Consider the following 23,218-nt stretch of genomic DNA (forward strand, 5'->3'; position numbering starts at 1 on the left):
CTCTGGGCAAATAGGAGAGACGGTGCTGATACTCGGTAGGTATGGTATTTAACAACTCAAAAGACACACAACCACCAAGTACAACGTTGGCCAAGGAGGGGGAAGAAGAGGGGTTCAGGTATAAATGAACCATGATTCCAACGAGGGCAATAAAGGACGGGCGTTGCAAATGGATAATGTTGTGTGCGTCGTGGTTTCTTTTTTTTTTTGAAGAAAAAAAGAAACAAAAAAAAAGGGCCAAGTCAATGATGACCTAGTTGATTAATCTCGTACAGATTAATCAATTACTCATCCGCAAGTAGTGAATACGTAGGTGACCCGGTTGCTTATATCAAGACGACATCAATTCAACCACAAAACCCGTCACTCGCCGGGACACAACCTACTCCAATTCCGTCGCCGACAAGACAGAAATTACCTAGGCATCAAGCACCATGGGTGCATGAATGCATGACCAATATTCAAACAAGAAACAAACTGTCCGCCATTCCCTTGGCTTGGGAACCAATCAACTGTCGCCTGCATCATACAAGGCACGTGCTCTTCTGTTGCCGACCGACAACAAGACGCCTTTTGCTTGTCCTCTCGTCCTCTTGTCCTGGTGTCCTGGTGTCTTGGTGTCCTGGTGTCTTGGTGCCCTGCTGTCCTGCTGTCCTGCAGGCTGCAGTCTCTCTCTTGTCGCCCTTGTTACCCTTGTGCTAGTCCTTATGACGACATGCGTAATCTCACGGCAACGGTTTCTTTTTCCGAGCAGCAAAGCCCCAGTTTTAGCGTTGTACCAGTATCAGTACTCCGTACTTACTATTAGGCTGTACTCCGTACTGACAACTGAGTAGCTCTGTGACGGCGATCCTCTGCTCGCCTTGTGCCCCCCCCCCCCTCCCCCCCTGCCATCTGCGCGTGGCAGCACATTCTCTGCGTACAAGAGTCCATATTTTTACAAGCCCATCACGATTTGCCCCTTTGCTCCAGCTACATTCCCATTTTTTTTTGGCCGCGAGTGTTCATCTCTTTCTCACGAGGGGTGGGGTTCGCAGTTGTTGTTGTCGTCGCCGTCGTCGTCGTGGTCCATGATCCTCATCAGTACCGGGTGCACTGGCATGCTTTTCATCCTCTCCCAACCATGCCTCCCAAACGTGTCCGGGGCGGTGGGACCCAACCGCGGCGCAGGGAATACCAAATTGAGGGCACCGATGACCTCATCGTGCGCCCGCTCTGGCTGCTATTCCCAGCACGCCCGCAGAAAACCCTCTCTCCTCTTGCTGCTCAGCATAAAGAGTGCGGCGGGGGGGCGCGCAAGACAGGACAAAATCTTGCACGACACATACATTAATAACACGACGCGACATGGGGTCTCAGGTCCCAATAGAATGCGCCCACGAGCCTTGAAAAAAGTCGGCTCTGCGCGTGGAGTCATCCCAGACAACAGAAAAGCCCTACCCAAGTGCCAACACTCCGTACAAGTGCGGGCTTTGCGTGAGACATGCGCCGCAGCACGCCAGCCTAAACACGCTTGTTCTTGACGACATTTCTTCGGAGCCTGATATTGGTTCATTTGCCATGCTCATCCGATAATCCTCCTCTCTCACAACCCAAGCACGCGCAATGGAAATCACCATGCGTCACTGCACAGTTGATAGGTAAACAATACCGACCTTGTGGCGTTGCGTCGATGCAAGCCATCGTGTTTCTGTTTTTAAAACGGCACGGCTTTCTTCCTGCCAAGAAGAGGGGGTGCCCGGACACCCATGCATCCCATGCCCATATCCGGATGCCAAAGAGGGCAATAAACAAAATGGTTGACGTAGGCCAGAAATAAAGTACCAATCAACACAAAGGAGAAAAGCCACAGGGACAAGAGCAGCCAGTGAGACGCGTCCAAATTGAAGCAACACTAAGCCCTTTGCGCAAGACAGATTCACTGGTGGCTTTCTTTCTTTTTTCTTCTTTTTTCCCATCTTCCTTTTTCCCTTTTCCTTCTCGACTTTTCCTCATTAGGTCAAAACTCTTCGAAAATGGCCCCAAGGGCAAACTCCAAGCAAAAAAATTTTACCATGTAAACAGGACCGGCGCACACCTGGCGTACAAAATCCGCCCACCCGGATCAGCTAACCGACACGACGGCAACCACCCAAAATCGACTAGCCCAGCCCAGCTTCAGAAGCAACTCCACACCAGAGAGGGCTGCTAGCTGCTCCTTTGGCTTTATTACTCCCAACCCAAGCCCACAACGAGAGAGGGAGGTACCGACAAGGGGGGGAGATGAAGTACCAGTACAAAGCGGCAAGCAGGGCTGGGGAGCTCTCTCACAGAACTTGGTTGCTTGGCTCCGTCAGAAAAAAAAAGGCTTCCCTTGGCCGCTTGCATATCAATAGTGTCCAAAGGCAAAGGCATCTATCTGCCTTTCAACAAGGCAACATGGCAAGGAAGGACCCTGTCTCAGAGAGACTCCAGCAGTCATGCCTTTGGGTCTCGGAGCATTGCAGGGGCCAGGTTGAGGCTCTTGCCCAAGCCCTGACGCCCATGTAAGACGGGCCCATGTTTTGCAGACGTCACTGCCACATACAGACGCGTACGAAGCAAGTACATGACATGGCCTTGTCGGGTTGCGCCCGGCAGGGGGGGACCTTGATGCAGCATCTTTAGATCCATCCTGCATTCAGTAGCAGCGGCTCGCCGTTGCCCAACATGCCCTGTTTTTTGGTAAACTCTTTTTCCCTCTTCTTTCTTTTTTTTTTCTGCTGCCAAGGCCCCCCCCCCCCCCCCCCCCCCCCCCAAACACGGTAAACAGGGAGCCTTGCAATAAAAGAGTGCCCAAAAATATCGACGTGCAGGAAATCCTTCTGCAGGCCCCCTCGTCGACACGCCCCTGGCAGGTGACCAGTCTCGCCAATCTCCGAGGCTTTTCGCCGTCTTCGTTGTCGCTCTTCGAGAAATATTCCAAAATGGCTGGGAGGAAAATGAGAGCGAGAAACGGTTTATGCTGCGCTCCCTTGTGTGCTTGTCTGGTCTTGTCTCAGTTGCCCAACTCTATCAACCTTGTTCTTTTTTTTTTTTTTTTTCGTTTCAGCTTCCCCGGATTCCCACTGCCTAGGTTTTTAGGTTTTTGTAGTAGTGACGTCGCGTTTGCCAATATCCTTTCATCGACTTTGCCCTGCAAGAGGAACTGGCTCATCTTACTTACCGAACTCGACGGGGGTCAAGAGGGAGAGAAAAATGGTACCGCGCAAGAATGGACTGACCGCTGATCGTGAAAGCTACTAAGTAAGGTGGCAAAACGCGACGAGAGCCGCTGACCGCTGGCCGCTTTGTCTGTCACGACTCACACCCACCCCCTTGGCAGCCCGCGAGGAATGGTTCACCGACTTGGTGGTTGTCGTTTTTCACGACCAAATTCGGCTCTTTGTCGGCGCGCCGGGCATAGACACTATCAGTTGAGCGAGACGATGCGCGTTCCTGTGCTAAGCAAGAGAACTTCTGAAATGCGACAGCTCAGAAAATCATGGCTGCCATCCAGGCACGAGCGAGGAACGGTGGTTCTTTCGTTCCTTTTTTTTCTGCTTGGCCGTTCCTTCAGAACAAGGGCAGCGAATGGCAGATCTCACCTCAGATCCGAGCCCCATCCTCGTGGCCCCTTCTACCAAAAGGCTGGGTGCGTTTCCCAAACAGCTGGGAAATGGGCTGAGCTGGGCTGAGACTGCTCAACAAGGGGGGGTGTGGAAAAAGAAGCCAGCCACCATTAGCTGGTAGTAGGCAGTCTAGCCAAGTGACCAACAACTGCAGTTCGTATGTGCAGCCCTGACCGCTCCCTCGGCCAGGCGGCGTCAAGGTCATTGTTGTGAGTACGAGGCTGTAGTAATATTAGCATCGCGGCATAGTAGTCCTGCTCGGTTGTAAGAAAGAATACACATCAGCCCGCTGTGGGAATACGAAGCAAGGTAGGCACTGAGGGACTTTGGACTTTTTGCTTCATCTTTTCGGTCCCAAGCCAAGTCCAATCTGGCGGTCCAAGCAAGAAGCCAGTGTTTCGATGCCGAATCTGGTCGTGTACGGAGTACTTGTTGTGTATCGTCTGACGCCTCGCCGAGCTAAGCTGTTAGTGCCCCTATTTTTTGGACAAAGCGCTGGGGGGCAGCGAAAAAAAAAAGAAAAGAAAAAGAGGAAAGCCGTATTTAGTAAAGAGGGGTATTGCCCTCTGCATGTTAATATGTGCTTGTGGAAATCATGGAAACTTTTTTCTCTTTCACTGAGATGGCGGGAACAGAGCCACGGTTGCCAGGGTATGAGAAGACGTCGGTGACAGTACTCTGTTCCCGGGTTCCACGCACCAGCGGCTAGGTTCATGATTGAGTATCAGTACTCAGTAGTCAGAGAGCCCATTTGGCCTCTGCTTTGGAAGAGTCGTGCTTTTGCCAAGCCGCCGCTCATGGGGAAGCTCGCCAGCAGTTTCTTTTTAGGGACCTGGGGGGTTCATGCTACTGAGCCGCGGGCGAGTAAGTGGTGGGCTGTTTGTAGGTGTGCGTGTCTGCCCCGGCTCATCCGTCGTCATTGTGCCTTGGGGCGCCCCGCCGAGAGCCTGGTGGCTCCATTACGAAGGGGAGGGCTGTCCCTTGCACACGAATGGCTGGAGTGTCCTGCTTGGCGGTAGTTACCTGCCCGCGCTAGCTGGTCGGAGTGCAGGGAGAGAGTCGTTGTTAGCTGTCACAGCCCGCTCGGTGTGTCGTGTCATACGGGGTCCAAAGCCAAGTCGTCATCGAGAGGCGGATTGCACAGTAGAGAATGTTGCCATGCGTTGGCAAAACGACAGCAGGTGCTGTGACGACGGGATTGATACTTCTGCTACCGTCAAGCTTAGATAACTACTGCTAAACACTTGCCCGAGGAGTAGGCAAGCTTGCTAGGACGGCGGGAAGCTGGCTGAGGTGGCCGATTTGGCGCTCTTTGTCAAGCTGCGGCAAATGTTGTACTGTGTATACAGCGAACGACGGCTGGTTAGTGGGTGCAAGGAAAGGCTAGCGAGCCGCAAGAGTACTGAGTACGAGGCCAATCAATATCTGGGGCATTGATGGCCCGTGGACAGCAACAGCCGTCAGAGTGAGACGTCAACCTCCCAGGGCGATGGCATTAGCCAGGTGCTGACTCTCACATCAAACTACCCCTCTTCATGGCGCTGGCCACACCACGTCTTGGGTGCTCATGTGGACAGTGTCGTGGCCGTGGCCGTTGGTAAATAAGCCGCCGGGTGGGAGCTGGCGCGGCAAGGTGAGGTGTGGTTGGCGGTGCAGCTTTGATTGGGTAGGAAATGGCACGGTATATTCGGGTGTTGATGAATGTGTGTCCTGTGCTTTCCTCTGGGTGTCATGTAGATGGAACGAGGCGTTGTGAGTCATGTTGGCGATGATGTGTTGATGCAAGCAACAAGAGCAAGAGAGATGTTTGATGAAGGGTTTGGCAGTGATGTTTTGCCAGGCGAGGTGAGGCAGGGCCCAGATAGGTTGTTGGGAGGTACCTAGAGAGGTACCCAGCTATGTGATGAGGTTTGGCGAGTAAGGAAAGGTACCAACCTACCTATCTACTAACTTACTAACTGTCCCAGTTGGCATAAGTACCGTCCTGCCTGCTTGCCTACCTACAATCCTACCTAATACTTACCTAGGTACTAACCTTACCTACCTCCTTGCCTCGGTACCTTACTCAGTAGGTGCCTTACTTGGTATCTGCTAAGTACAGGTAGCCATCGCAGGCAAGTAATTTGTACCTACCTGGCTTCTGCGTTGGCGACCCTCCTTGACAAGTTATAGCCCGAGTTGCATCGTATAGCGCAGAAACATTATAATAATAAAGCTGTTAATAAAACCGCCAGCACACCACATTGAGGTCCAGGGAGGCTGCGTGCCTGGGCCAGCTCTGCTACAGTGGGTTAGCCCGTACCCAAGGCGCTACCTACGTGCCAACCGTGCCTACCGCTGGGCACTCCCTAATCCTCCTTGCCTTACCTCACTACCGCTATAGGCAGGCAACTAGGTGCTAAGGTAGCTTAGCCTGCCGAGTTTGCGCTTCCAAGCTTGGCCAGATGTACCTCCTGTCGTGGCCACAAGTACCTATACGACACTGTTTCCCTCCACTTACTTACTAGCCGTTCTCTGTCAGTCCGCGCTAGATACACGGCTTTCCTGCCATTCCACACGCCTCCCTCTCGAACACCAGGGAACATTCGTTGGCCTATAGAATTAAAGGGCAGTAGAAAAATAAATAAATGAAAAAGCAAAGAAACAAAATTTACACCCCCCTCCCCCCTTCCCCCTCCCCCAGGTCCGTAGGCTCCGCACCGCAACTCGGAGGCCCGGCTACCTTTGACTCAAAAAGGTTTTTTTTTTTTTGCCCTTCTCTGCCGCTCCCAAGGTTACTCATGTCCTGAGCTGTCCTGGGTGGGCTGTCCTAGAGCCACCCTCCACCGCGACTGCAAGTACTTCATCATCCACCACCCACACAGACATTGGCTGAACCTTGGTCAACTCTCTTTTCGACTACCAACCTCTGTTTGCTCTTCTCTTCAAAACTACACTCTTCAAGCATTATTCATTTTCACAACAGACAGCGACTATTTCGAATTATATAAAAGCGTCTGCCGCGCAGATTGAACGCACCCACTGCTCCGCACCCTGCAACTCTTGCTACCTTCACTACAGCGACACCCTTGGACGCAAAAGCTGTGATACAATCGTCAGCATCAGACCTGCCAGACCTCGACAACCACGCAGCTTCTTCAACATTGGCATTCGCACTGCTGTACGACTTGCACGCCACGGTCCGCTTTCTGCTCTCTACTTCTCACCAAGCTAGTCGGTCCATCTCGCCGCAAGGAAAACAGGTCCAGCTTGAACCGGCCTCGCCCACGTCCGGTCGTATCCTCTCAGTATTCTCTACCTGCACCTGCACAAACGCCCACGCCCACGCCCACGCCCACCTCGCCGACGACAGGCACCCAATCTGCAGACTGCACATCGCCCACAATTGACGTGGTCGCTGCCCTGCCCGACGACAACCTTGCACTAGGAGCCTTCAACCAGCCAGATCGACGACGTCCCATCCCTGGGGCTTTGCTCTAGCTCCCGCTTCCGCACCACGCGCGCGCAGCCACACCCTACGCTCTCAGCCTGCATATCTGCTTTCTGCAGCTTCGCCTGCATCCAGAGTGTCTGCAGCATCAAGCTTGTCACAGCTCTCCAGGCACCACACCAGAGCTCGGCGGACCCGCTCCCGCTGTTGCCTGTCTCTGCTTTGCGCCAGCGCATCTCCGTCCAGACAGCAACCTGCAACCCACAGCCCACGAGACACACTCACACACAAGTGCACACAAGTGCACACGAGCCCTCCTCATCCTCCTCCTCCTCCTCCCGGCACTTATTAACCTCTCGACCTCGCTCTCGCCGCTTTGCGCAACTCTCTCGTCCTTCTTGTCACACTTCAACATGCACGCCGTCCCCAAGACCCGCCACTCATAGATGACGAAACGTGCATAGAGGCCCCCTCGCCTCTTCTTCTCAACTCTGTGTGCCCCTACTGCCACCTCTTTTTCAACCGCAGGCAACATGGTCATGCTATACAAGACTGCACGACCCATGCCAACCACATCGCCAGCCCAAGACATGAACAACATGTCTTCCCTAACAGCCCAACTTCGGCGCCGTCCGAACCCGGCCATGGTACAGACGCATGTCCAGCCTCAACAGTCCAACTCGGTCCCTATCTCTGCTATAAGCGCCTCCTCCGTCGCTTCCTCTCGCCAAGCCTCCCCCACCATGTCGCCCGATACCGCCGTTCTCACCACCAATTCTTCCCTCCAAGCCTCGCCCGAGGCTCCTCGTCCTCGCATCGACGACGACGTCTGCCCTCCCAACTTTCAGCTTCCAGAGTCAATCGTCTCCCGCAAAACGAGCGTCAACTCCCTCACCCAGAGCTGGGCTGGCAATGGGAGTCCGCTGACCGAAATGGCCAGCAACGGCCCCGCCTCGCCCGTTCCTGCCCCCGCCAAGAGCAGCAATCTCATCCGTCGCCTCTCTAGCCGTGCATCCCGCAGCATTAACAGCCGCAGGAGGCAATCCTCTGCTGCTCCCTCTGGTCGCGACAGCAGTGTTGGCCCCTGCTTCCTACGAAGCCGCTCCGACAGCAACACTGGCGCGCAACCCGAATTTGCGCCGGCGCACACAGATTCCGAGTCCGACTTTGACGACAGGGATGAGTTTGGTTCTCTGCGCCACAACAACTTCATGCTCGACGGCATTGTCCGCGATGCGCCTAAACCTCCTGCCCGCAACGCCACCTCGCCTGTTGGCGGCAGCTCGACCACCATGGCCGGCCCGGTGATTCCTCTGCAGCTCCACCAAGGTATCTGGCTTCGCAAAATTTCCAAAAAGAGCCGCTCCAAAAGAATTCGGCTTCAGTACGACCCAGACTCCAACAAACTCGTCTGGGACAAGACTCGGCCCCAAAAATCGCTACACGTTGACGAAATTCGAGAGATTCGTACCGGCTCCGACATCCAGCAGTATGGTCGTGACTTCAAGATTCCCGAATCTGAGCGCTCCACCTGGTTCTCCATTCTCTACTCTGTCCCTGAGCGTTCCAAGTCCAAGTTTATGCATCTGATTGCTGATGACATCGAGGCCTGCAATATCTGGACCACTTTTCTGCACGCCATGCTGCGCCATCGTCAAGAAGTCATGACCTCGCTCATGTCCTTCAATGACAGAGCCATTGCCCAGTATTGGCAGACCGAGATGGCCAAGCAGCCCGATTCTGGCAGTGCCACCGAAGAGCTAGACCTTGCCGGTGTTCGGCGTGTCTGCCAAAACCTACACATCTACTCTTCTCACATCATTGTCCAAGCAAACTTCCGCATTGCCGACGCTCGCGGCCGGGAGCGCCTCAACTTTGCCGAATTCCTTGAATTCGTCCGCCTCATGAAGCAGCGCAAGGACATTCGTTACATCCTGCACTGCAACTCGGCCAATCCGGAGCTGGGTATGACGATGCCTGAGTTTCTCGCTTTCCTTCGCAACGTGCAGGGTGAGGATGTTGACAACAACCGCGCTGCCTGGGAAAAGTCTTTCCTTCGCCATGCTCGCAAGTATCGTTCCGACAACACCCAAGAAGGCCTTGAAGAGGTCATGTCCGAGGACGCCTTTGTCGCTTTCCTCAGCTCCAGGCACAACGCGCCGGTCGCCGATGAGCCCCAAGACTTCACCCTGGACCGTCCCATGAATGAGTACTTCATCTCCAGCTCCCACAATACATATCTCCTCGGCCGCCAAGTCGCTGGCAGGTCCAGCATTGAAGGCTACATATCTGCTCTCGTGCGTGGCTGCCGCTGCGTCGAAGTTGATTGCTGGGATGGCCCGGACGGGCAGCCTCAGGTTGTCCACGGCCGCACCCTCACCACGTCCATCAGCTTCAAGGAAGTCATGACCACGATTAACAAATACGCCTTTGTCAAATCCAACTTTCCTCTCTGGATCTCACTCGAAGTGCACTGCAATGCCCTGCAGCAAGGCATCATGGCCGAGACCATTAAGGAGGCCTTTGGCGCCCGTCTCGTCACCGAGCCGCTTGATCCTGGTTCTGACAAGTTGCCCTCGCCCTCGGAGCTCATGGGTCGCATTCTCATCAAGGTCAAGGAGCCTCGCATGCAGGATGACAGCGGTATCAGCAGCACCTCTGTGATCGCCCAGGCTACCCGCGGACGCGGCAACAGTGTCGGCTCCTCGAGCCAACCCGCCCATATCTCACAGAGCCCCGCCCCTTACATCTCGCAGTCTCTTCCCCAGAGTCCCCTTCTTGGTAGCTATCCCCGGCGCGTGGCAAGCAACAGCCGTCACCGTGTGCAGACCATCGACGAGGAGATTCCTGCCATGCGTGAGCTGACCAGCCACAGCGATACGGAGAGTGGCAGCGACACTGGCTCTGGCAGCCAATCGGCCAACAAGACCATACCCGTCCTCGGTAGACTCGGCGTCTACTGCGCCGGCGTCAAATTTCCTGGCTTCGACGCTCCAGCCGCCAAGAAGTTCAATCACATATTTTCCTTCATGGAGTCGAGCTTCTCCAAGAACTCGCGCTCCAAAGAGGACAAGATGTCGCTGAACATCCATAACATGCGCTACCTCATGCGTGTCTACCCCGACGGCACCCGCCTCGCCTCGAGCAACTTTGACCCTCTCCTCTACTGGCGACGCGGTGTCCAGATGGCTGCCCTTAACTGGCAGACATTTGACCTGGGCATGCAAATCAACCGCGCCATGTTCGATGGTGGCCAGGACTCGTCTGGCTATGTGCTTAAGCCACCGGAGCTGCGTGACATTCAGGTGCTGCCTTTCAACTCGGACATTGCCCGTGGCAAAAAGGAGCGCTCCGTCGTCTCCTTTTCCATTGACTTGCTCTCCGCCCAGCAGCTGATGCGCCCTGCCAACCTCTCAGCCAGCAAGTCGATGGACTTTTACGTCGAAGTGGAAGTTTTCCACGCCAATGATAAACGCGACAAGAAGGAGGAGTCCTCCGACGGCGACCGTGAGACAGACACGCCTCTCAAGTTCCAGACGGAAGTCATTCGCGAGAATGGCTTCTCACCCATGTTCATGTCGGGGCAGTTCAAGTTTAAAGTGGTGACCAAGCACCCGGAGTTAGTCTTTGTGCGTTGGTCAGTCAAGCTGTCCAACGACGGCGAGAGCTACAGCACCAAGGACCGCCCGCCGATTGCGAGCTACACCGCCAAGCTATGCAATCTCAAACGGGGCTACCGCACGCTCCCGCTGCTCAATCACGCAGGCGACCAGTATCTTTTCTCGACGCTGTTTTGCCGCGTCCAGATGGATGACATTGAGAAGACGCTCATTGACGCGCCACGCCCGCTCCCCGACGGCAGCAAACTGAATCGCCTGGGAGGCAAGGTCTTTGGACGCAGCAATACAAGCCCACGCGGTACCATTGAAAAGTCGAGCACGGAAAAAACGAGCTTTGAGAGCTACAGTTAGTTAGCCGTGCCCTCGACCAAGACAAAAGCAACACATTCTGCTAGCAGCGCTGGCTGGGTGATGTTGAGTATCACCCATTCCACTCCTTCCTTTACTACCTTCTTTTCATTTTTCTTCTTGAGCTCGACTTGGGAGAGATTTTGTATTGATGGATTCTTTTTTCTCTGAAATGGACTCTTTCCTTTGTTTTTTGTTTTTGGAAGCATGACATGTCGCAAAGACGCAACTACATCACCACCGGTTGGAGACAAAATACCCCCTCAACTTGTTTGTTTGCCCGCTCGTCTTTTTCTTTGCTCATTTCCTTCGTCATCTTGTTCAGATTGCACCAAGGCAGTACGAAGGAAACACTTGACGTTTTCTTTTTCTTCTTCTTCTTCTTCTTCTTCTTCTTCTTCTTTTTCCCCTTCTGAGCCTTGCTAGGCAGGCTTCAACGCGCACACCATCATGTTATAGTACATATTGCATACATTTTAGCATTTCATGGCGGAGGGTTTCAAAAAATGACACACACACACATACATATGTCCTCACTTGGGCAAAGACATGGAATGATTTGGGATTCGGTATAGATCACACAAACACATTCACAATGGAAGTTGGACAAGACAATGTCTTGTTACTTGGCCTATATTTATATTGATGACAAGTGAGATGACAAGTGAGAATGAATCGCCGTAAATTACAAGTTGCACCTCCCGTCGAAGGATCTAGAAACATTGACGAATGTTTGTCGATGCGCGACTCTGGGAGACCTCGAGGCTTCTATATATGGACATACTAACCAAGAACTAGCCACAGTAACAATTCACTTCCTGACCTGGCACGGCCAATGTTTCTCTTCAATACTGAGAATCTTGAAGCGCGATCCAGCCCTCAGCATACTGCCGCTGATATTACTGCCGATTGCCCATTTCATCATAGGGAGTGCAGTAGCAGCAGTCTGCTCGGCTTCACCACCCACCAGTCAAGGTATCAAGTTTAGAAAATAAAGCTGAGCCAAAATACTTTGATCTTTGATTTTTGACTTCTTGTTCATGCGTTCAACGGTACTACTAGTACAGATGGAGCCACATGGCTAGATTTGCAACATGCGCATGATGCAGGGTAGGTAGGTAGTGATCAGCACAAACCTAAAGCTGGATTGGTTGGCGCAGCACTGCTTCGCCCCTGATGACCTAATCGGCGCTGCCTCGTATCGCTGTACCAAACACTTTCGTAACATCAGACATTGCATACTAAACACGATTCATCAAAAGAATATAAAAAGAACAAGAAGAAGAGACCCATCCGGAACTGCGATTCTTGGAGAAACGAGGCCTGAATCGAAGCGACACGAACCGTATCAATGAGGCAACAACAATAAAGGCGTCAAGCGCACCGACAAGTTGGATTCCGAGTGTGAGCATCCCCTCGAGGCCACCGGCCGCCTCGGCGACGACAGAATGGCCCGGCGATGGGCGCGGCGGCTCGAGCGTACATGCTGCTCGATTGTCAAATACTTCCCACTACTGTTCGTCTACGGTTTGACGACGTGGGCTGTCGTGACCATTGTCAACATTGGCAATGAAGACACGAACATTGCATGGCTAGGTAGGCAAAGGGCCAATGGGGCCGTAGCTATCCCCGAGAGGAGTCCAGTCCAGGCTTTCCCCCCCTCCCCGATGCTGACCGCGTTCCCGCAACAGGCAAGACGTCTTCCGCAGTCGGCGTCGCCATCTATCTTCTCGCCAACTGGTCCTACACCGTCGCCGTCTTCACGCCCGCCGGCTCGACGACGACGACGGACGGCTACGGCATGCTGCCGACAGCGCAACCCAGCCGCCCCGCGACGTCCCTGACCGTCAAGAGCAACGGCGAGGTGCGGTTCTGCAAAAAGTGCCAGGCGCGCAAGCCGGACCGCGCGCACCACTGCTCCACGTGCAAGCGGTGCGTCCTAAAGATGGACCACCACTGCCCGTGGCTGGCGACGTGCGTCGGCCTGCGCAACTACAAGGCCTTCCTGCTCTTCCTCTGCTACACGACGCTGCTCTGCTTCTACGCCTTCGCCGTCAGCGGCAGCTGGGTGTGGACGCAGGTCATTGGCGGCATCACGGAAGAGGTCGACAACCTCATGCCCGTCAACTACATCATGCTCTCCGTCATGAGCGGCATCATCGGCATCGTCCTCGGCATCTTCACCGGCTGGCACATCATGCTCTCCCTGCGCGGGCAGACCACCATCGAGTGCCTCGAGAAGACGCGCTACCTGTCGCCGCTGCGCCGCTCCTACAACCTCGCCCACGACCCGCGCAACCAGTTCCACCCGGTCGCGCAGCAGATTGTCGACTTCCACACGGCGGCGCTGCCGGGCATCACCGGGCCCGAGGAGGGCGAGGAGCAGCGCTGGGCCCAGGACCGGACGGACGCCTACCAGCCGCGCGGGATCCCAGCGCAGCGCTCGTACGAGGATCTGGAGCGCGACCAGAGCCGCCGGCGGTACGAGGAGTACCTCGACGAGCAGGACGCCGAGAGGCTGCCCAGCGCCTTTGATCTCGGCTGGCGCAAGAACATGAGCCACCTGCTGGGCCCGACCCCCGCACTGTGGTTTGTCCCCGTCTGCAACACCACCGGTGACGGCTGGGCGTGGGAGGCGAGCCCCAAGTGGCTCGAGGCTTGCGAACGCGTGCGCATCGAAAGGGAGCAGCAGCGCCAGCGCGAAATTAATGCCGGCTGGGGCGAAGCTGGGCCTCCACCCGAGCCGCCCTCCTACTATTATCAGCAGCAGCAGCACCAGCAGCAGCACCAGCAGCACCAGCAGAGGCCTGCCAGCAAAGCAGACCGTCTGCTCGGCCGCGATCCGAACATGTATGCTGGTCCGCGCGGCAACGCCAACGGCAACGCCAATACCGTTCCCCTGCGGCGTCTCAGCCCGCGCGGACGAACCATTGAGCAGGAACTCGAAGACATTGACAACGACATTATGGACTCGGACGAGGAGCCGTCGCCTCCATCGTTGTCGTCACCGCCGCAGCAAAAGCAGCAGCCTAACGGTGCCGGAGGTCCGGCCCGTATGAACAGCAACGGCACCAGCAGCAACTGGGGCCGCGGCGGCGCCAGCGGCATGCTACGGGACGGTAGTCAGTCGTCCAAGCAGCATAATGCCGGTAACAGCGCGAGCTACGAAGACGAAGGCGTAGATTAGATGCAGAAAAGAGAGGGGGAAGAGGGACGGAGAAAATAGAAAATGAAAATGAAGTGTTTGTATACTACGATGTGAAAGAATGGGTCAGGCACAACCAACTTTGTTTGGACAAAGGGCATAGAAATGCTGGAGTTGCTTTTTTTTTTCCTTTTAGAATATAATTATTCAAGATTCACGTCATATAATCTCTCTACTTTCCTTCCAAGGATCCTGCCGTCAACAGCTTTCAATAGACCCTTTAGCATTTCTGCCAGCTCCCGCTTCCTGTTTGCCAGCTGGCAGGCACTACCAAATGCTGCAAACGCAATGCATGATTTCGCGTCTGCTCATTCTCAACCGCTTGGATCAGCTTCAAGAGCGTCCCTGACCATTTCACATTTGCCCTTCGTCGGCCCATTCCAAAACATTGGCGCAATCATGAGTAGTTCCACGCCAGGGACGGAATTTTCCTGCCGGCCCTGCCAGATTGTGTTTCCATCTTGGAAACTATTGTGGGATCACAAATGCGAGATGCGAGAGCAAGGCAGGGAGGATCACAAAAGCTGCTCCTTTTGCGATAAGAGGTTCGAGGTCGCTGGAAGTGAATTCCTACACGTCCAACGGGTACGCATTCTCACCTGGCCATGTTTAATGCCGGGTTTATCGCTCTCTCTCTCTTTTTACTAATTTGAAATGATGGCAGGAGCATGAACCCGTTCAGCATCTACATTGTCCAGGCTGCAAGCGCGGCCCATTTGACCGAGTCGGAGCACTTGTCGGGCATATTGAGCGCGGGCAATGCACTCGCATCACTTCCGAGGATTTAGTCCAGCTGAGGGAGACAAAGCTCGACTTCCACAGAGAGTTGGAGGAGAGATCGGACGAACCCATCAAGGGTAGCTATGCAAGCTACATGTCTGAGATGCGTGTCCCGCGATGGGCCGATGTTGTCGAAGCGCCAAGCGACAAGACCCCAGGAGACGTCACGGAAGCTGACTTTCCCGCTCTTCCCATGACCAAACTTCAAGAACAGAAGCAGGCGGCCGAGTTGCTACAGCAGCCAGAAGGGTATCCGAACACGCAACAGGCAGGAGAACCGGTCAACAGTCTTGCCAAGAAGTGGCACACAGCGATAATTGACGACCGGAAGGAAGAAGACTCGCCGAGCAGCTCACTAATCGATCTGTCAGCCGACGAGCACCCAGCAGCCGAGCGGCAAAATGCGGCACAAGGCAGAGGACGATGGCCCAACAAGTCACCAGCAGAATCATCGTCAGTGCCCTTGGCGTCCAAGTGGCAAGGAGCCTGGGGTACCAAAGACATCCAAACCGCGCTTGCAAAAGATCGCGAGAAGAGGCGCGTGACACCAACTGCCGAACAGCTTGCAGCAGCGACTCAGCCGGCACCCAAGTCTCTGGTAGAGACAATGGATATTGACGACCCGGATCATCCGTTTTTCAACGCGTCTGATTATTTTTCTACCGTCATAAATAAATATATCTGCCCCAAGTTGGGGTGCGGGTAAGGGCGATCCCATAGCAGTAAGGGTCAGTCAAGCTGACAGTTTAGCAAATACTACAACGACAAGGGGGCCATTGTCAGACATCTCCAATCCCCCGCGCACGGCGACAAGTCGTACCAATGCCCGAAATGCTCGCGCATCTTCAAGTCGGCAGAAGCAATTACCTCTCACGCCGAGTCGCCCGGCTACTGTCGGATTCGAGAGACGGGCCACTATGGTGCATTCATGGACCAGATCACGGGGGGCATCGTGGAGGTTGACCAGAATAGCTCACACGATACTATCATGTATAAAGTAGGGAAGGAAGTAGCCACCAAAACATTTTGGTGAGGGACACCTTTGGGAGACGGTTTTGGTGATGCTTGCACAATGGAGCTAGCCAAGACTCGTCGTCTTTCACTATGCTTGCTGCTTCTTGAGTGACGACTATAACCAGTATATTTGGGGCTAAGAATATTACCATTTCCTCGATATTCCGGAACTGTGTAGTCGGTATCGACTATTCTAGCTCAGGGTATACATTTTCCGAGTCGTCGGCAGCATTTAAACGAGCTTCGCTATACTCGTACCGATATGGGTGACCGTACTCTGCACCAGCATAATGCGGTCCGCTGTAGTCTTGACCGTTGCCATCTTGACCGTTGTTATATTGACCGCTGTAGTCTTGACCGCCGTAGCCTTGACCGTTGTAGTCTGGTTGGTCGAGCTGATCGTCGTCGTCCAGCTCGGAGACGCTGTCATCATTATCGTCGTTGCTGTCCGCTCCCGAATCCTCGTCATTGTCGTCCACGGCCCCGGTCGGCGCTCTGCTCGGCGAGCTCGCCACCGACGGAGGGTCGTCGGCCGTCGCCGCCGCCGCCGCCGCCGCGGCGCGGCCCTGCAGCTTCACATTGTACCCCTGGCTCTTCTTCCTGGGCGGCTTGCGGCCGCGCAGCGCGGTAAGCTCCTCGTCGGTCAGGCGCAGGTTGGGCAGCGGCAGGTGAAAGTTGCTCGACGCGGACCGCGGCGGCGTCCTGTCGCCAAATTGCAGCGTCGGGGCGAAGTCGGCGCGCGACAGCCGGCGGCCGAATCGGATGCCGACCAGCTTCGTCTTCATGACGGCCTTGACCTTGGCCCACAGCCCGCCGTGGTACCAACCGCTGCTCACGTCCCACGTCGGGCGCACGGCGGCCTGGTCGAGGAGCTCGCGCAGCAGGGGGTCGGTGATGTCGCAGACCTGCCACACCTTGCCGTCCGTATCGTACGTTTCGCCGTCAAAGACGTGGCTCGCCGCGCCCGCCGGGGCCTGGCGCTCCTCCACCTTTTCCGGACGACGGTACGTCCGCACCGTGGTAGGTCCCTGGGGCCGTTTGTGCTTGGTCAGCTTGAACATGAGGGTCTGATACACTCGGTATTTGGGATCCGTGCGTGGGTCGACGCCGTACGGCACGACGCAATCTCGCCAGGGGCCGCCCTTGAACTGGTAGGCGGCATAGTTGAGATACTTTTTGAGCTCGTTCCAGCTGTCGAGCTTCTTGCCGAGGTGATTGAGCAACGAGCGGCGTGTCCAGATGGGGCGATCCTCAAACGCGGCCTCCAAGTCTGCCAGAACCTCCATGAACCGGGGGTCAGTCACATCCGGAGACTCCTGGGGCCCAGTAGGCGCGGGGTCTTCGGCACTGATAAAGTATCCAACCTGCTTGACGGCTGTGACGTTGACTGTGCCACCGTCGGCTGTGGTACGGACGTAGGGATTCTGAGAGTAAAAGTAATTGAAAGGAAGGCTCATGTGGGTAAACAGCGGCGGTGGTATCACGTCTGAGTTCTTGGTCTTGTCGATACCTGGCTCCAAGGTGAAGGCCTTCATCTTTTCGACTATGCAGGTCTCAGTATCACTGTTTTTGTTTTCTGAAGTAACTTACCATCTCCGGAAAGAACCTGGTCGACGTATCGGTTCGCAAATGATGAGGTAGACATGTCCCAGTAAAAGTCGGCGAGACCACGGAATCTATGAGTGTGATGGACAATGCCCACGGCATCTACTTTGTAGTGGCCGACATTGTCTTGGAGTTTGCGCCTGAGAATCTTGGGCTCGTCTTGGCGAGCGATTGAGCAAACCGAGCTCGACTTTGCCTCATCGACATCGCAAATTTCTCTATCCCCCTCCCAAGGGCCTGATGAGCCACGCTTCCTCTTCCTCCCGGTCCGTTTTGGGACGGTGATTTTCAGGACAATGTTGTGCGACGCTGCATTATGCGACATGATTGGGTTGCAGAAGGGACTCTCCGGGTTTAGGTAGAGTGGAAGCGAGTTGCGTCGAGGGTCCATGACCTATGTATAAGACTGCCATTAGCAGACGCAAGCAAACTATGGGCAGACATCGTCATACATGGTCAAAACTAGATACACGTCCAAACGCACTGATGGCGCGGTCAATGTTTTGCACAACTGCAGGAATCTCTACGGCAGCAATCTCTGTATTGGGTATGGTATAGGTTGGTGCTCTCGAGGCTGGGGCGTTGCGAGTCGAGCTGGGCCCTGGAGCTGGCGATGATGGCGTCGAGTCATTTGATGGAGAGGCCATGGCGTCAGGTTCAGAATGAGAGGCCATCATGGCGGCGTCAAGCCAATAGGACGTGTAGCCAAGCCACTGGTAGGCAGCTGATAACTGCTTATACCACGATGTCGGTTTGGTGAGGTTCGCGCTGTTCTCGACAGCACGCACGACTACCGGGGGAGAAAAAAAAAGGGCTTTTATGGAGTGGCAATTCCCATTGAAGCGGATGTGCATGAAATCGATGGGTGCACTAGCCAGAGACTATCACAATGACGATGATGACCTCTATTCGAGCCGTCGTGGTGAGTGCAGAGCTTGATCCGGGGCATGTGTGAAGACCGTGCGGATACTGTATGGAGACTGTAGAAGTCGACCGGCTACTGATTAATCCGCAGGTACCTTTAGTTAGTTAGTTAGCGGCTGCGGCGCGAAACAACAAGCCATCACGAGACGAGCTCCAGGCAGGCTTGCAGTGGAGGCTAGGTGGTCCTTGATTGATTGTCAGGCGGGATTGGTCCGTGCCCAACATGTGCGCCTACTATATGCACTGAGAGATGGGTAATGAGAAAACAGCTGATATTTTATGACGGCTTTAGCATCAGGCTGTGCACCATGGGTAGCTTGTTAGTTGTGTCTTTTCTTGTAGCTTCGGCGGAGTGGCTCCTCCGTGTCTTCATAGTTTGGAGCGATGTGGTGGCACTGGTGGGTGGGAAGCTCCTGCTAGCCTTATCTAGGTAGTGCCCTAGGTACCTATCTACGTACCTACCTAGGTAGCCAGCATTGCTCACCTGTTGTTGGTGTTATTTGTTGATACCGGCAGCCTACTTGCAAGGAACGTAGGGTAATGCATTCATTTGTTTATGAATATTCTGAATATCAACTGTTTGTCACTCGTCTGTGTGCTGGATATTCAAACCCTCCTCAACAGCCCGGCCCAGGACAGCTTTGGGTGCTTACCTCCCAGGTACGTAGGTACCTAGGGAGGCTCGCAAATAGTTCATTCAGAACCTCTGCCTTGAATACCCAGCACTCATCATATCACACGGTAACCCGTAGACCACACTCACCTGTTCAGATGTACAAGGGCGTATTCTCTGACCTGGGTACTAAGTATGTACTGATTCGAGTTGGTATCATCTTAACTTACTGATAGTAGGTTCTTGGATACCTTAGTAGGTACCGACGACCCCCTGTCCCTTGCTCCAGTGGGCCTCATGTAACTCTGAGCAAATCACCCTCTGAAATCCCTTTAGGCACTGGCACCGTACCAACAGTTAGGTACCTCTTAGGCAGGTCGCCTCTTCTTAGCGCATTTCCCCGCCTCCAGTGCCTCCAGGACCCGGATCAAGTAGCTCTGTTAGCATACTCGCCTAGTCCCGTCGCCTGCCCTATCAACCGCTACCACAGCCAAGGCACACACCCACCACACCGACGACGGTAGCAACCGCAGCACTCTACCTCGACTCCGCGCTGCATCAACACCACTTGGTTCTCAGTCCTCTCCTCTTCACGGCCGGCGCGCCCTTCATCTCCAGTCTCCCTCTCTCCATCTCTAACTCGTCGTCCAGACTGCAATTCCTCACGCATGAGACTGCTCTCTGGTCCCGCCCTTCCTCGTCTACGTACTAGCCGTCCCTCATCCTGGCCGCCTTCTCCGCGCGTTCGAGCCCCCCCCTGACTACCGCCATCGCGTCGAGCCCCCATCGAGCTCATCTCTGCCGGCGCCGCCGCTAGTCCATACTGCAAACCGCATACTGCAAGCGATAGTCTTCACCTTTGTCGGCGCACTCGTCCCCCCGCGCCCCTGACGCGCTCTCTCCCGGTTGGCACCGCTGTCCTCGCAGCACCGCCGCGTTGTTGCCCTACCCCGCCAGAGCCACGACCGTGCCACCCGAATAGTACATGGGCGAACAACTCCAAGACAGGATGAAGCGCTTTAGCCAGAAAGTCGTACGTTCAAAATCATCCGCCAACATGTTCCGTTGAGAATCAAGCTCCTAACTTGCCCAGCTCTCCCGAGGCAAAGACTCGACAAAGTCTTCCAAGAAGAACAAAGACACCAAAGATGGCACCGCGTCGCCTTCGTCGCGGGATACTTCTACTCAGTCACCTACCCTGACCCCCACGTCCTCGACCACAGCCGTCAATGACATTCGCAATAAGCCGTTGCCGCCAAATTCTACAGACGGTCTCAGCCAGGGCGCTGGCGGCGACAGGTTTGGTGCCATGGGCGCCAATTCGAGCCCCAACGGCAACTCCAGGATGCCTCCTACAGTCGTCATCAGCCCAACACCAGGCGTAAGTCGTGGCTGACCAGCACTCAACTGCCCATTCGCACAAGCTAACGCGTCTCAAACAGCACGTTCCACCTCCAGGTGCCGCCGAGACGATGCCGCACGACCTCGCCCCTCCCAAGCCCGGCCAAAAGTCGCTCATGATTCACCGCGGAATAGACAATCGCGATGCCATTCCCGAGGGACTTAGAACTCCCAAACGACAGCACTCGTCACGCTTCGATATTTCTACCAACCGAGATCTCGAAAAGCTGCCCGGATTCCACGAGGTCCCCCCAAACAGACGCCAGGAGCTCTTCATGCAGAAGATTGAGCAATGCAACGTCATCTTTGATTTCAACGATGCCAGTGGCGACATGAAGGCAAAGGAAATTAAGCGACTGGCTTTGCACGAGCTGCTTGACTACGTCGCTAACAACCGACAAGTCATCACCGAGCCCATGTACCCCAAGGTGGTGGACATGTTTAGCAAGAACCTCTTCCGACCCATTCCGCCCCCGATGAATCCTCAGGGCGAACCATTCGATCCGGAAGAGGACGAGCCCGTGCTCGAGGTTGCCTGGCCTCATATTCAAGTTGTTTACGAGTTCTTCCTGCGCTTCATTGAGAGTCAAGACTTTAACACAAACATTGCCAAAGCCTACATCGACCATAGCTTTGTCCTCCAGTTGCTTGATCTCTTTGATTCGGAAGATCCTCGCGAACGCGATTTTCTCAAGACTACTCTCCATCGGATCTACGGCAAGTTTTTGAACCTGCGTTCATTCATACGCCGATCCATCAACAATGTCTTTTTTCAATTCACCTATGAAACGGAAAGGTTCAACGGCATCGCGGAGCTCTTGGAAATTCTTGGCTCCATCATAAATGGCTTCGCGCTCCCTCTCAAGGAAGAACACAAGATCTTCTTGACTCGCGTTCTTCTCCCCCTGCACAAGCCGAGGAGCCTGAGCATGTACCATCCTCAGCTCGCATACTGCATTGTGCAGTTTCTAGAGAAGGATGCGTCTCTGACGGAAGATGTATGTACCCCAAGACATGTCAACTACTCACGTGCTAATTGTGTAGGTCGTCCTTGGACTTCTCCGCTACTGGCCGAAAGTAAACAGCACAAAGGAGGTCATGTTCCTCAACGAAGTCGAAGACATTTTCGAGGTCATGGACCCTGCCGAATTTGCCAAGGTGCAAGAACCGCTCTTCCACCAGCTGGCCAAGTCTGTCGCCAGTCCACACTTCCAGGTTGCCGAGCGCGCCCTCTACTTTTGGAACAACGAATACTTTTGCAACCTGGTCAGCGACAATGTCGAAATCATTCTGCCAATCATGTTTGCGCCCCTCTATGAGAATTCCAAGGGCCACTGGAACAGGTTAGTAGGCTGACATGCCTCGCATGCTACCCCCGCTAACGTGTGTAGAACCATTCACGGCATGGTGTACAACGCCATGAAGCTCTTTATGGAAATTAACCCGCAACTGTTTGACGACTGTTCACACGAGTACACTGAGCACCAGAACAGCGCTGCCGAGCGCGAGGCACTGCGCGAGCGCAAATGGGCTGCTCTAGGCGAGCAAGCCGAATCCCGTCGCAACTCCATGTCGACAGATATGGCCGAACCGCCACAAAGAACACAAGTTACCGCCATGCCTCGCCTCGACGAGACGGACCAGGGGGCGGACGACAGCCAAAAGCGACTGGACTCGCTACGACTACAGGATCAGTCCGGCCGCCGGCCCAGTGTTCACGAACGTCAAGGTTCGACCGGCTCAACACGCAGCCGATGAGATTTGAGCGACGGTGGGCTACGCATAGTGCTGTAGCTCTATAAATATACAATCGACAAAATATGTTGACCAGTTTTTTGAGACTCTGCATCGTTGGGGTCCCACCCCTTGTAGCCAGGCCTTGGCGCAAAGCGCCTCGTTTTTGCCTTTCAGGACGAGTCTCTTTACATCTGTTTTCTTGAGTACTTGCATATTGGAGGACCTGGTCTTTATGCGACCAACTTTCTGGCGAGGGAGAGGGAGAGGGAGAGGTCCCGAGAGGTCTTGTTCCATTTCCAAGAAGTTGACAACAAAAAAAAGGGAGAGAGTGTCTCTACGCAGTCTGACTTTTCTTTTCTTTTTTTTCTTTCATGTTCCGAGGGAAAGGCGGAGGAATTTGCAACTGGCGCACTTAGGGATACAAAATTTTCACTTCAACGACATATGCTCAAAGGTCAGAGGAGAGAAAAGATATGAAGACGCAACGCAGGTTGACGGTGAGAGGAAAAGGGGTCACTGGGATGGGCCGTGCTGAAAAGGGATACATGACTTTTGCTGCCTTTTTTTCATCCGTGCATTTTACACGATGCACGGCGAGGGTGGAAAAAACAAATTTCGGGAAAGGAACTGGGTTTGCTTCACACTCTCTCGATCTCCCTCTTTTCTCAATCTCGTCATGGCCACGGCTTTTTTTTCTGCAAGTTTGCCGTTTTGACCTTGTTTTCCCCCCACGCGCCTGTTTCCCTTTTGTCAAGCCTCCGCCCCCCCGGGAAACAGAAGAGAGGAAAGACGGAATAACATGAACAAAGAAAGAAGACGAGAAAAAGAAAAGAGAGACACGAAGATGAGAGAAGAGAGACACGAAAATGAGAGAAGAGAAGCAAACTTTTTCCCTGATCTTGGCTGGTTTTT

The 23,218-nt window shown here is 54.4% G+C and overlaps 4 protein-coding genes across 4 annotated transcripts; 3 read left to right on the forward strand and 1 right to left on the reverse strand.

The window, feature by feature from the left end:
* Window positions 1-7,658: 7,658 nt before the first annotated feature.
* Window positions 7,659-14,214, forward strand: V2A60_008368 (uncharacterized protein; the record flags this gene model as incomplete). The annotated part of the gene is made up of 3 exons (XM_083259641.1): window positions 7,659-11,025; window positions 12,399-12,623; window positions 12,719-14,214. The coding sequence occupies 3 exons, from the start codon at window positions 7,659-7,661 to the stop codon at window positions 14,212-14,214; spliced, it is 5,088 nt and encodes a 1,695-aa protein (XP_083115767.1).
* A 510-nt stretch (window positions 14,215-14,724) lies between these two features.
* V2A60_008369 (uncharacterized protein) lies at window positions 14,725-16,045 on the forward strand (the record flags this gene model as incomplete). The annotated part of the gene is made up of 3 exons (XM_083259642.1): window positions 14,725-14,817; window positions 14,897-15,714; window positions 15,763-16,045. The coding sequence occupies 3 exons, from the start codon at window positions 14,725-14,727 to the stop codon at window positions 16,043-16,045; spliced, it is 1,194 nt and encodes a 397-aa protein (XP_083115768.1).
* Window positions 16,046-16,214: 169 nt separating this feature from the next.
* V2A60_008370 (transcription factor TFIIIC subunit TFC1) lies at window positions 16,215-18,278 on the reverse strand (the record flags this gene model as incomplete). Its single annotated transcript, XM_083259643.1, has 3 exons — window positions 16,215-17,569; window positions 17,617-18,025; window positions 18,084-18,278. 3 exons carry the CDS (start codon window positions 18,276-18,278, stop codon window positions 16,215-16,217), a joined length of 1,959 nt encoding a protein of 652 aa, XP_083115769.1.
* A 1,899-nt stretch (window positions 18,279-20,177) lies between these two features.
* On the forward strand, window positions 20,178-22,327 carry V2A60_008371 (protein phosphatase 2A regulatory subunit RTS1; the record flags this gene model as incomplete). The annotated part of the gene is made up of 5 exons (XM_083259644.1): window positions 20,178-20,201; window positions 20,262-20,549; window positions 20,611-21,567; window positions 21,614-21,912; window positions 21,961-22,327. 5 exons carry the CDS (start codon window positions 20,178-20,180, stop codon window positions 22,325-22,327), a joined length of 1,935 nt encoding a protein of 644 aa, XP_083115770.1.
* Between the last annotated feature and the right edge of the window lie 891 nt (window positions 22,328-23,218).

Source organism: Cordyceps javanica, chromosome 5 (assembly GCF_051103115.1).
Source record: "Cordyceps javanica chromosome 5, complete sequence".
In the NCBI taxonomy this organism is placed as follows: Eukaryota; Fungi; Ascomycota; class Sordariomycetes; order Hypocreales; family Cordycipitaceae; genus Cordyceps; species Cordyceps javanica.